The 12,787-nt window shown below is 46.4% G+C and overlaps 1 protein-coding gene across 1 annotated transcript in view; it reads left to right on the top strand.

Moving 5' to 3' along the window:
* The window catches only part of LOC126980640 (uncharacterized), a 61,254-nt gene extending 48,896 nt beyond the window's left edge, over window positions 1-12,358 (top strand). Inside the window, exons 3-5 of the mRNA XM_050830742.1 lie at window positions 11,509-11,667; window positions 11,807-11,894; window positions 12,029-12,358. Coding sequence (XP_050686699.1) covers window positions 11,509-11,667; window positions 11,807-11,894; window positions 12,029-12,358 — 577 coding nt within the window. The remainder of the gene's footprint in view (window positions 1-11,508; window positions 11,668-11,806; window positions 11,895-12,028) is intronic.
* The last annotated feature ends 429 nt before the right edge of the window (window positions 12,359-12,787 follow it).

The raw sequence follows: 12,787 nt of genomic DNA, 5'->3' as shown, positions 1-12,787 counted from the left end.
CCAAACAACTATCCCCTATTCTTTGACAACACCCAGCTATCACCTTCCTCAACACTAAACATCCTCGGTCTATCCTTAACTCAAAATCTCAACTGGAAACTTCATATCTCATCTCTTACTAAATCAGCTTCCTTGCGGCTGGGCATTCTGTACCGTCTCCGCCAGTTCTTCTCCCCCGAACAGTTGCTGTCCATTTACAGGGGCCTTGTCCGCCCTCGTATGGAATATGCAGCTCATGTGTGGGTAGGTCCACTCACACAGCTCTTCTGGATAGAGTGGAGTCTAAGGCTCTTCGTCTCATCAGCTTTCCTCATCATACTGATAGTCTTCTACCTCTCAAACTCCGCCGCCATGTCGCGTCTCTTTCTATCTTCTATCGATATTTTCATGCTTACTGCTCTTCTGAACTTGCTAACTGCATGCCTCCCCCCCTCCCGCGGCCCCGCTGCACTCGACTTTCTACTCATGCTCATCCCTATACTGTCCAATCCCCTTATGCAAGAGTTAACCAGCATCTTCACTCTTTCATCCCTCACGCTGGTAAACTCTGGAACTATCTTCCTTCATCTGTATTTCCTCCTGCCTACGACTTGAACTCTTTCAAGAGGAGGGTATCAGGACATCTCTCCTGCCGTATTTGATCTTGCTTTCGGCCACCTTTTTTGTTTCTTTCTTAGGAGCACCGAGTAGCGGGCTTTTTTTTTTATTATTGTTTTATTTTTTTGTGTGCCCTTGAGCTGCCTCCTTTGTTGTAAAAAAAAAAAAATATATATATATATATATATATATATATATATATATATATATATATATATATATATATATATATATATATATATATATATATATATATATATATATATATATATATATATATATATATATATATATATATATTTTTTTATTTTTTTTAAGGTGGTCGTTAAAATAAAAGTTGTAAAAATAGTGTTCCCCACTCGGATTCCTGTTCCACTTCATTAGAAAACACTGTAGCCAAAATTTTATCAAAATAGCATGGCATTTACCTGGTGCTCAATGACCTTGAAGTTTCACCCCAAATCAATGTAGTGTTAAACGGCAAAGAGTGGTTTGTCGCAAACAAATGCCCAAGATGGTGTTTTATATAATTCCCGTTAGTAGAAAACAACACTGACATGTGTAGTAATATTGTCTAATACCTTGTTAGGAATGCCTTTCTAAGTTAATTGTAGCAAATGTTTCAATGATAACATAATTCATCAGTTTTCATCCGTCTAAAATTGTATAATTTTCTTTTCCTGACGTGCACTTTTGTCTTTGTGTGTGATGGCAAGCACCAAAATGAAGAACCGATACCTTGTGGCACCACGGGAAACAATCCCTGGAGACCAACTAGCATCTGGAAGAGAAGTCCTAGGTCTAGTTATTTACAAGCTCGATGTTCGGAAGAATACGATACGCGTTTCGGCACACGAGGTGTTCCTCATTGTGGAATAAGTCTGGGCGAGGGCAAGAATTCCAAAGCAGCGAATTGATAAGGTGGAGACGAAGATCGAGAAGGTGCATAAAGAATATGCCCTTATCCGGAAGAACAAAAAACGCACTACCTCGACTCAAAGTGAGCGATAAAATAAATTTGGTGAGAAACTAGATGACTTGTTCGACGTGGCCCATGCAGATGCCATGGCAATAATGACAAACGCGGAGGACAAGGACTTCCTCCTCACCCAGCGCGAGCCTGGTCAACATTGGAGGATGGGCGGCTTTGATCCCGTGCAAGCTGCTCTTGAGAAGCGTGTTGCAGAACGCCACGCGGCCCAGACATCAAGGCAGGAAAAGGCGCTTCACGAGGCCACAACATCGTCGGCGACCGCGGAGTTTGAATCATCTAGCAGCAGCAGCAGCACTCCTGTCAGTAGCCCAACTCGAAGCTCCCACAGCAGCGCCAGTGGCCCCAGCGAGCCAAAACAGGCAAAACATGGCTTGATAAACGTCGTGACGCCAGGCGGAGCCGCGTCCCTTGATCGAGCGAAGGTGAGCGACCGTGCAGCTGTCTACGTGTTGACAGAGACAGCACGCTCTCTGGGCCACAACCCCGAGGAACTGAATATCAACCGAAGCTCCATCCACGATCACTGCCGTCAACATCGCGAACACCATGCATTTTCTCTGAAAGAGGAGATCAAGTCTGACGGTCCTCTCATAGTACATTTAGATGGAAAATGATGATGGACCTCACTACTAAGAAACACGTCGATCGTCTCCCAATCCTGGTGTCGGGGTAGAGCGAATTTAAGCTCCTCGGAGTAGCCAAGCTTCCCAGTGGCAGCGGCACTGATGCTGCTCGCGCTGTTGTCGACGCAGTGCAAGAATGGGGACTGACCAACCGAATCGTCGGCATGGGTTTTGACACCACTGCAGCGAACACTGGCCATCACCAGGGCGCATGTGTTCTAATTGAGAGAGCTCTCGACAAGGACTTGCTCTACTTTGCCTGCCGGTACAACGTCCCGGATCCCGATAATATCCCATATAGTATACCATGATCAGACACCTTAGCCCTACCACTACGACCCTGCTGCCCCAAATATATAACACAGTCTGGCAGACTGGTATCATGCCAACTGAATGGCGCAAAGCCAGTCTACTTCCCATCCGTAAACATGGGAAGGATGATTGTCAGTCCTTGCACTACATACCAATTGCTCTAACATCTTGCCTTTGCAAACTTCTGGAGAAGATGGTACATTTTCGCCTAGTACACCATCTAGAGAGCAATAACCACCTGTCTCCTTACCAGGCAGGGTTTCGGAAGATGAGAACAACAGTAGAATGATGCCCTCATGCGTCTTGAATCAGCTATCTGCTGCTCGTTTGCAGAAAGACAACACATGGTGTGTATTTTCTTTGACCTCGAGAAGGCCTACGACACAACATGGAGGTATGGGATTTTAAACCAGCTTCATAGCTTTTGTCTCCGTGGAAGGATGCCAAAGTTTATTGAGGTTGTTGAGAGCGACGGTCTTTCCGCGTAAGAGTTGGTGCCTCCTACTCACCCCTCTATGAACACCAGGAAGGAGTTCCCAAAGGAAGCGTCCTCAGTGTCATCTTTTTTGCCGTGGCCATAAATGGAGTTACAACGTCGTTCCCAGAGGGGGTGTCGTCCTTCCTCTAGGTCGACGACCTGGCAATCTGGTATTCGGCGTCTCGGATGTCCTCCGCGGAACGAAGACTGCAACATGCCATCGACAGAATATCCAGATGGGCGGAGAATCATGCCCTCCGATTCTCACCATCTATGACGGTTGCCATGCACTTTGTGCCGCCTGATAAGTCACCATCCAGACCTTGATCTCATCATGTGCGGTTCACGACTACCTGTTGCGGAAGAACACAAGTTTTTGGTACTTGTCCTCGATAGGCCCCTCACATGGCTCCCACACTTAAAAGCCTTAAAAACTAAGTGCATGAGATCGCTCGATCTCTATCGTGTCCTGTCATGCACTTCATGGGGCGCTGACAGCACTATACTACTACGCTTTTACCAGGCACTCATCGGGTCGAGACTGTCCTACGGCTGGAAGTATACACATCAGCAACAACCTCCCACCTCCGTACAACTGATGCAGTCCATCACGCTGCAGTTCGACTGTCAACTATCAAGTATTTTAGTTGACGCAGGAATACCACCTTTAGACTTGCAGAGAGACGGACTTCTTAATACTGGTACAGGCTACAACGCCAGCCAAACAACCCTGCCTCCATTGTTACCTCAGACATCAATGTATATGTAATATACAAAAACCAGCCTCTCCTACCACGCCCCTTTGGTTTCCGTGTCCGGAATATCTTTCACTACCATACTTCCCAATAGCAGTTTATCAGGTACCCCCCATCACAGCGTGGGAGTTCCCAAACACACATTTCTGCCGGTACCTCAACTTCAACAAAGCAAGTATCTCGACAGCAACTGCTCGGCAGCTTTTCCTGTCACACACAGCAAGTCGCGCCAATTCTGTATCAGTATATACGGTCGGCTCCAAAGCCGATGCTGGCGTCGGATTTGGAGCTGTCTTTCTAGATTTTTCCAGTTCCGGAACATTACCTCCCTTAGCCTCAATATTTACCGCAGAATCTTTACTTTGCCTGTCGTTTTTTTACCGTCTACTCTGACTCACAGGCAGCCCTGTCCGCAATTGAAGAATTTAGAGGCATCCACCCTATAGTTTTATAAATTTTTAGCTGGCTGGTTCTGGCCAAAAGGCGTGGCCACCAAATATTTTTTGCTGGGTACCTGCCCACGTCTCTGCGCGGGCTGCTGCTTCTCGTCCTCTCTATCAGTGCGCTCTTCCACCCCGGGATTTACATCCCACCGTGCGGTCTGCACTCAAGAGTGTGTGGCAGCGCAGGTGGACGGCTGCAGTTGCCACGACGGCTTCCTCATGTCCCGGGGAGTTCAGCCCTACTGTGATGACAGTTTGATCCCCCTGACTGTTCGGCACTTGCTAGTCGAGTGCCCCAGTATCGAGGGACCTGCGAGAACTGTACCTCCCCTGGTGTCAGGGGTGGAGATGGGAGTTCTCTTTCTCTCTCTCTGGTGCTTGGGGAGAAGGCACTCTCCCCGGGACATGACGTTTATGGCTTCCTACAAGAGGCAGGCGTCCTTAACCTCCTGTTGGTTTTATTGACCTGTTATTGTTGTTTTTTATCAAGTTTCTGTTTATTTTAACCAGTTTTACATAGTTTTATTTGTGTCGTTCTTTATCATGTTTTTTCAACCGTTTTTATAGTTTTATAATATAATATTTTCTTTGTATTAAATTCGGCGCCATATGAGCCCGCAGTTGAGGCGCCAAGATTGAACGCTCCAATAATCATCTTCCCGCCCTCCCCACCCCCTCTCATCCTTCCGCCTAATGAGGGTTCGCACCTCCGCCCACTTCTCCCTCCACCTCATTTGACACTGGTGATCTCCAACTTGTTTGTTTCAATTCTTAAAGAAACTTCATTTTACCATAGTTTCCTCTGCCCCTCCTACTTATTTCACTTCTACAATCAGTAACAACATATCTGTTAAATGTCTTTATTATCAGAGAGAGAGAGGGAGGGAGAGAAGGAGAGAGAGAGAGTAGGAGGAGGAAAGGTTTGCCATAATCGCCTAGACTATCTGAAGCATTCCGGTGCCCTAATGCGGTGTCACTAGCTAGCATATCAACGTGAATATCTACAGAGTCCTAAGCTGGCCAGTTAATCCCAAGGAGCGCAGTCAAGCCCATTCGTGCTCCCATACCCCGCTAAAGAAAGAAAGAAAGTCAGATTTATAAAGAACAATATATACAGAATGAACAGGAAGAGAAAAAGAAAGAGGGGAAAGATGGAAAAAAAGAAGGAGAAAGAAAAAGAAAGAGGAAGAAAAAGAAAGAGGAAGAAAGAGAAAGAGGAAGAAAGAGAAAGAGGAAGCAAAAGAAAGAGATAAATAAATAATGGGAAAGAAAAACAAAGAGAGAAATAAATAAATAATGAGAAAAAATATGAGATAAGGAAATAATGAGGACGAAAACGAAAGAGAGAAAGAAAGAAATAGAAAAAGAAACAGAGAGAAAGAAATACTGAGAAAAAAAAGAGAGCAAGAAATAAATAATGAGAAAGAAAAAGAAAGAGAGAAAGAAATAATGAGAACTAAAAAGAAAGAAAGAAAGAGATAATAAGAAAGAAAAAGAAAGAGAGAAAGATATTAATTAATCAGAAAGAAAATAAAGAAATAAAAAAGTAGTGAGAAAGAAAAAGAAATAGAAAGAAAAAAATAATGATAAAGAAGGAAAATATATAGACAGAAAGAGCCTCCCCTTCATAACCCACACTCCTTCTATTGTATCCTGTGACGTGCAGGTGTGAATAGGAAGGGAAGGGTGAGATGTGTGTGTGTGTGTGTGTGTGTGTGTGTGTGTGTGTGTGTGTGTGTGAGGGGGGGGAGGTTTCGCTGTGACAGGCTCAGAGCGAACTTCAAGGGAATGGCTGAGGAGGAGGAAATCCTCCTCCTGCCCAGCCAGAAGTGTAAGGGAGACATCGGCCGTAACTGACACTACTGGCGGGAGGGACTGCCCGTGCCCTACTTGCTGAATCATTTGCCTGTCGCTTTGCTTGGCATCGGCTATAGTTGTTTATATTGTATATATCTTTTTTTTTTCAGGAAGAGGACCTACAGTGCCTTTTACAATGATACACGAGGATTTAACGAGACTATAAGAGACAAGATAGTCGAAACAAGGCAATGGGGCAATTCACGAAGTTCTTCCCCATCCAGTAATATATCTTACCTCCATATAAAACTTTCAGTCGTGTTTGCATCAGCAACATAATTATATGCTCAGTTTGCTTCACTCCTCCACCGCACTGTTCGTGAACCAGTTTTTGCCAATTTTTTCCTGAACATAATACCTACTTCATCAAGACTTTTACACGTTTAAAATGTGAATAATATTTTAAGTATACGTCTTTCCAATGGAGGAAAGTAAGTTTTCTTTAGTCTTTTTCTGTAAGGTAAGTTTCTAAATCCTTGAATCATTTTAGTAATTCTTTTCTTTTTCAAGACAATCTACATTATCTATGTAATCGGGGCAACAAAACTCAACAGAATAATCAAGGTGAGGCTTAACCAGCGACAGACATAATTTATGGATAATTATTGTGTTCTGGTTGCTATAACTTTTACCAATGAACCTGCCTCCTCTCTGTCGTCCAATTAAAAAATTCATCAGTAAACTTAAAGTCACTGCTTCTACGTTAGTTAGTATCGCTTATATAGCTGATAAACATGCTGTAGTCAAGATCGCTGATGTAGCTGATACACACCACAGTCAAAATCATTGATGTAGCTGATAAACACATTGTACGTAGTCACGATCGCTAATGTAGAGAAACTGCAATAACACAGTGAAAATATCTGTAATGAACACCACTGAGTGCCGGGAATCGAACCAGAGCCTGCCGAGTGGAAGCCAGGTAGCATACCAATTAGGCCAACGATGAGCTAAAAGATCACCACGCCAGAAGCCGCTTCTGCGGACTATACCTGACGCCCTCGCCCTGCACTGTGGCACATACGGTGTATGTAAACATTAGAGAAACCGCAATAACACAGTGAAAATATCCGCCATGAACACTACTGATTGCCGGGAATCGAACCCGAGCCTTCCGGTAGAAACCAGGTAGCATACCAACTAGGCCAACGATGAGCTAAAAGATCACCGACCGAAAGATCCGACGGGCCACGGGTACCTTCTCTCCACAGTACGGGGCGAGGGTGTCAAGTATAGTCCGCAGAAGCGGCTTCTGGCGCGGTGATCTTCTAGCTCATCGTTGGCATAGTTGAAATGCTGCCTGGCCTCTACTCGGAAGGCTCGGGTTCGATTTCCGGCACTCAGTGGTGTTCATTACGGACACCGTAGTCAAGATTATTTACGTAGCGGATAAACACACCTCACTTAAGAATTTTTTTTTTTTACATGTCCGCCTATAGCGCCGGTAGGCTTTTCTTGGGGGGCCTGGATGGTAGTCGGACTCAGCCCGTCATGGCGCAGGCACGTGTTTTATAGTCTCGCCATCTTTTCTAGCATCATGCTGCCCCCCGGAACTCATTCTTAATTCGATTGGACGGTTTCCTCTAGAGTCCGGGTTGATGGGTGGTTTTCAGGACATCATGTGGGTAGCCTATGGCCACTCGACGGTGCTTGAAAATCCCAGGTGGTAGCGTGGTAATTCGAACCCGTGTCGTCCATCACGCGGTGAATGCGGTTCCCGCACGCTAGCCACTCAGCCACCGCCTATCCAAAGATTACTGATGTAGCTGATAAACACACCGTTGTAAATATCGCTGATGTAGCTGATAAACACATCGTAGCTAAGATTGTTGATGAAGCTGATAAAGAGTAATTATTATTGCCCTAAGACTGATCCATGCGGGACGCCGCAAACACGAGCCCAATCTTATGGATCCAAGTGTACTTGAGCGCTTTAAGGCTCCCTGCCCCTCATGAGCAGTTCTAACCTGCCTTCCCCATGAACTCCATCCAGTTATTTTGACAGATGTGGCCTCACTTCCACAAAGTTTTCTGTTCTTCAATTGGGCACACGCATATTATTAAACTATTTTTTTCACAGTAGAAGAAGCACCTGATGGGCAAAAATGAACGAGTGGACCAACGGCTGCCGTGCTGCGAGCGGCGGCACCGACGCTCAACATCAGCGGCCTTGTGCTTTTTCATTTGGAGACAGTTTTTTTCTTCGGAAACTACTAAAAAGTGACTTATTGCAATTTCATCATCCGCCGCCGCAGCTGCAAAATAGCTTGCAGAGGGTTTAGGGTGGGGGAACATATTTAAACTAACCCAACCGAACTTTACGCCCTAACAGCTAACGGGGGGGCTTCGCCCCCCTCGACCCCCCCACATGTATATTCGACTTATTTCTGCGAGGTGTGTTAGTTACCCGTGTGTTAGTTACTCGTGAAATGTCAACACATGAAAATGTCACGCTCTCCCTCCCAGCGCCCTCAATTGCTCCCCGAGGCGGCCACAAAAAAACTCGCTAACTTCAAAAATCGCTAGCGGCGTTAGCAGCAGTTTGCGACGCACATAAATGGGGTTCAAAATGCGTAGAATAATGAGATCTAACCGATGGTAAGTGTGAGAAGAGACGGGGAACAAAGTATCCCCGTTCCCACCGTGACGCCCCGAGGCGGCCGCAAAAAAATTCCCTAACTTCTCAAAAATCGCTAGCAGCGTTGCTATTAATTTGCGATGCATATATATATATGGGGTTCAAAATGCATTGAATTGTGAGATCTAACCCATGGTTATGGTGAGAAGTACCACAATGAGATGGGCAACTCTATGAACATTTACCGTCCTTAGCAGGGAGTAGCCACCGTCGCCTCAACCCCGCTTGGCATTATTATTGGTTTACTTTGTTTATTAAGTGTTAAGTGCTTTAAGTGTAAATAGTAGATGTAATTATATATGTAATATTAATTTTAATGTGCGTGTTGTGTCTCATTTTCTTGGAACCCGGGGACACACACAAAGCTTGTTACTCTCTCTCTCTCTCTCTCTCTCTCTCTCTCTCTCTCTCTCTCTCTCTCTCTCTCTCTCTCTCTCTCTCTCTCTCTCTCTCTCTCTCTCTCTCTCTCTCTCTCTCTCTCTCTCTCTCTCTCTCTCTCTCTCTCTCTCTCTCTCTCTCTCTCTCTCTCTCTCTCACACACACACACACACACACACACACACACACACACACACACACACACACGAGTTCCTGACCCCGCTTAGGCCCCTCATTTCCGCTTGTCACTCCTTAATGAGTTTCGCATATCCGCCCCTAAGTGATTGCTCTCTCAAGGCCCAGCCACACCAGGGAACTTTATTGGGAAGCAAAGAGTTCCTACTATTTTCAAATGTGTGCGTGTGTGTGTGTGTGTGTGTGTGTGTGTGTGTGTGTTTGATATATATATATATATATATATATATATATATATATATATATATATATATATATATATATATATATATATATATATATATAGAGAGAGAGAGAGAGAGAGAGAGAGAGAGAGAGAGAGAGAGAGAGAGAGAGAGAGAGAGAGAGAGAGTGTGTGGAGCAAAGTCAGCCATCATCCACTCAGGTCAGGTCATGACCCGGTCGCGACAGCTATTGGTGGAGTGGTTGGGTGGCGGTTGTGTACGAAGCTTGCGCTACACTGACGGCTCCAACCGGGAGATACACTTTTATTGTATCTGACTGTACCAGGAACCCGCAATTCTCGACCTTCTGTATTTTGAAAAAATCAGGAGGAGAGACCTGTTGATGTTCCTGGTACCAGATCCATGGGGACTAACACATAGCTCGTAGCCAACCCTGTCAATGCCAGTAGTAGCAGTGAAGTCGCCCAGGACAAAGAGTGTGTCCCGGGGAGGGCACTGGTCTAATACGGAATCGAGTTTGGCGTAGAACGTCTCCTTCTCTTCAGTTTCGCGCGTCTTGGTAGGAGCGTACACTGCAACAAGAGACATGAAGCTCAGTGTGTGCTTCAGCCTCACTCGCATTATACGCTCATCAACCGGAGCAACCTCAACCACAAATGGCAGCAATTGACTGGAGATGCCCATAGCTACCCCCCCTGACACGGAAGCCATTGCTCATGCTGGACCAGTAGAAGGTGTAACCCCCCTCACTGATCTCGCCACTGCCAGGCCTCCTTGTCTCAGAGAGTGCCACTATGTCCACCCTCGGCCTTCTGAGCTCATTTGATAGGTGGGGCAGTCGATCATCGTCCGAGAGGCCCCGGACGTTCCAGGAGTCCACACAGAACCCTCCGAAGGTTATCCCGGGCCTGGTTCTTCGGGCTGGCGCAGCCTCTGCACCACCCCGGCCACCCCCAAAACAAAAAGAGGGGCTAGGGGGCCATTCCTCCTTCGAGGTGCAGGGGTCTCGTAGGTTTTGCCCTGTACCCGTCACTGATGCGGATGCGGATGCATCGTGGAAGCCTGTCGCGCGGTCGGGCCCCCCAGCAAGACCGGATCGGGGTCGAGGCTCGCGCCCCGACCCCGACCTCTACTTTTTAATTTGTTTTTGGCAAGGCCACTTTGTTGTAGGGGAGGGGGTGCAGGCCCCTCCCCCAACCAGCCCAGATCAGGGGCTGGCCTGACTGCTCGCCATAGGGCAGGGACGCAGGACACCTGGGGGGATTACTCACCCGGCTACCCAAGGAAAGAAGCGTGAACAGAAGAGGGAGATAAAGCGGGGAAAGACAGCTCGGGGGAGGTTGAGGGTGCTGCATTCCTCATTCAGATAGACCTGCCCCTACCCTGGTCATTTGGTTACCACCCAGCGTGTTGAAATGGTTACCATACTTGTTGGCAATTATTTCGGCTTGTCACTTAGTGTAGCATTTCCACAGGAGAAACACTACATCAAGTGAGTGGATGTTGGGCGCCCCCAGCCACCACATAAAAAATGTTTAAAAAATGACATAAAATCGGAGGTTAAGTGAAAAAACTTTAATGTTATATTGTGCAAGTGTAGATACAGTTTCTTTCCGACGCATTTTCCTCCCAATTTCAAATAAAAAAATATAAAAAAAACTGTGTGGGAAAAAAGTTGTCTGTAGCGTAACCTAACTTATGTTAATGTTTCAAATAAATAGGAAGACTGGGTAAAAAGTAACTTTCGGCGTATGTTAAACGTTCCCATTGAAGATCACCCACAAGGTAATCCCAGATGGTCTTGCCATCATCAAACTTATCCTCTCCACACATAACCATATCCAGAAGCGCTGATTATTTCTTAAAGTAGGGCGGAAAAGACATTTGTTTAATTAGGAAGCCGGTAGACATCTGGAATTAGTTTAGTTGTCTTAAAAAGCATAGGGACGCCTCGTTTACATCGATTGTCACATTTAGTTCTGCCGTGTGCTAGGTTATGGTTAATAAACAACATGTAGGTGATATTCCTGATCATTACTTTTCCTGCCCGTAGAGAGGAGGGTCTCAAGTGGAGGTTCCCCGCAGACGATAGGACACAGGCCAGAGTGGCGGCTGTGGAGAGCGGGTGTTGTCAGAGCACCATCCTCACCTTTAATTCCGTGGCGCCCATCACCCCTGACCTGATGGAGGAGGCGCTCGTCCACCTCTATGGGTAGGTGCAGTGGGGGCAGGGGCGTACACTGGCATTATATAATGCCTTGGTGGATAAGCTATGCTTCATAAGGACGTAGTTAGGCTGTTCAAGAGTGGTCACATGTGAGACTTTTCTCATTTTCATTTTCTTTCAACAGCAAGATCGAGTCACTCAGAATTTGCTTCAGGCAACGGGAGGGGCAGCTGTGGGTCGCCAACATGCCTCGACAAAAAATAGATTTACAGGTACAGTACTATTAGAGATACGTGGCTGCACAGTGGCATAACACCATTGACTGTCTTTGGTAATAAGCAAAGTTTTGAGTGCTACATGTCATTCTTGAAGTCAGTCACCACACATCGACGCTTTTGTCTTTCAGGTGGTGACCTCTACGGACTTGGAGCACGAACACTCTGAATTGCATAAAGTAAAATTTGACCTCTGTAATGGGCCACTGTGGAATGCTCGGCTCATGCCATGTCCTCCAGATGCTCCCTGTCCTCTCCCTGAAGTGAAGGCAGCATATCCTCATCAGTGTCACCTCCTAATGTCCATCCACCATGCTGCTAATGACGGAATAGTCGTACTACTGATGTCGGAGCAGTTGTCCCACATCATCGACAGCCTCCTCGGAGGATCACCCGTGGACACTAGGCCAGTCGGGGAGCTCCGTGACGGCGTGGAGGCCAGAGAGGGAAAACAAGATTAGGGAAGAACTAGAAAGGGATCCTGAGAGGCTTATGGCGGCCATCAGAAAACATTTACCGAGCAAACATCTTCCCTGCTCATGGAAGCTTATGGTGTCCCGAACGAAGCAAACCCAACTACGACGTATTTGAAGACTTTGCTCCTCGACAAGCAGATGGTGGAGAAGATCACTGCCAAGGCCCGAGCCACTGGCGCCACCCTCAACGCCTGCTTCATTGCTGCAGTGAACGTGTCCATGATGGAGGTGGCGCGCGAGGGGGGGTTGGAAAGAGACATCTACAGTCTTTCCACATGGGTCCCCGTCAATTCCCGCCGACTAATGAAGAACTGTAAAAAACTTCCTCTCGGCTGTCATTCCATACCCTTCACGCAGTGCACCTCAACGCCGCGTGACGTGAAGAAAAACTTCTGGCAGTACGTGCAGCACCTC

Source organism: Eriocheir sinensis, chromosome 44 (assembly GCF_024679095.1).
Source record: "Eriocheir sinensis breed Jianghai 21 chromosome 44, ASM2467909v1, whole genome shotgun sequence".
Lineage (NCBI taxonomy): Eukaryota > Metazoa > Arthropoda > Malacostraca > Decapoda > Varunidae > Eriocheir > Eriocheir sinensis.
The sequence above is the reverse complement of the archived record's forward strand: the minus strand, read 5'-3'. Positions and strand labels throughout refer to the sequence as shown.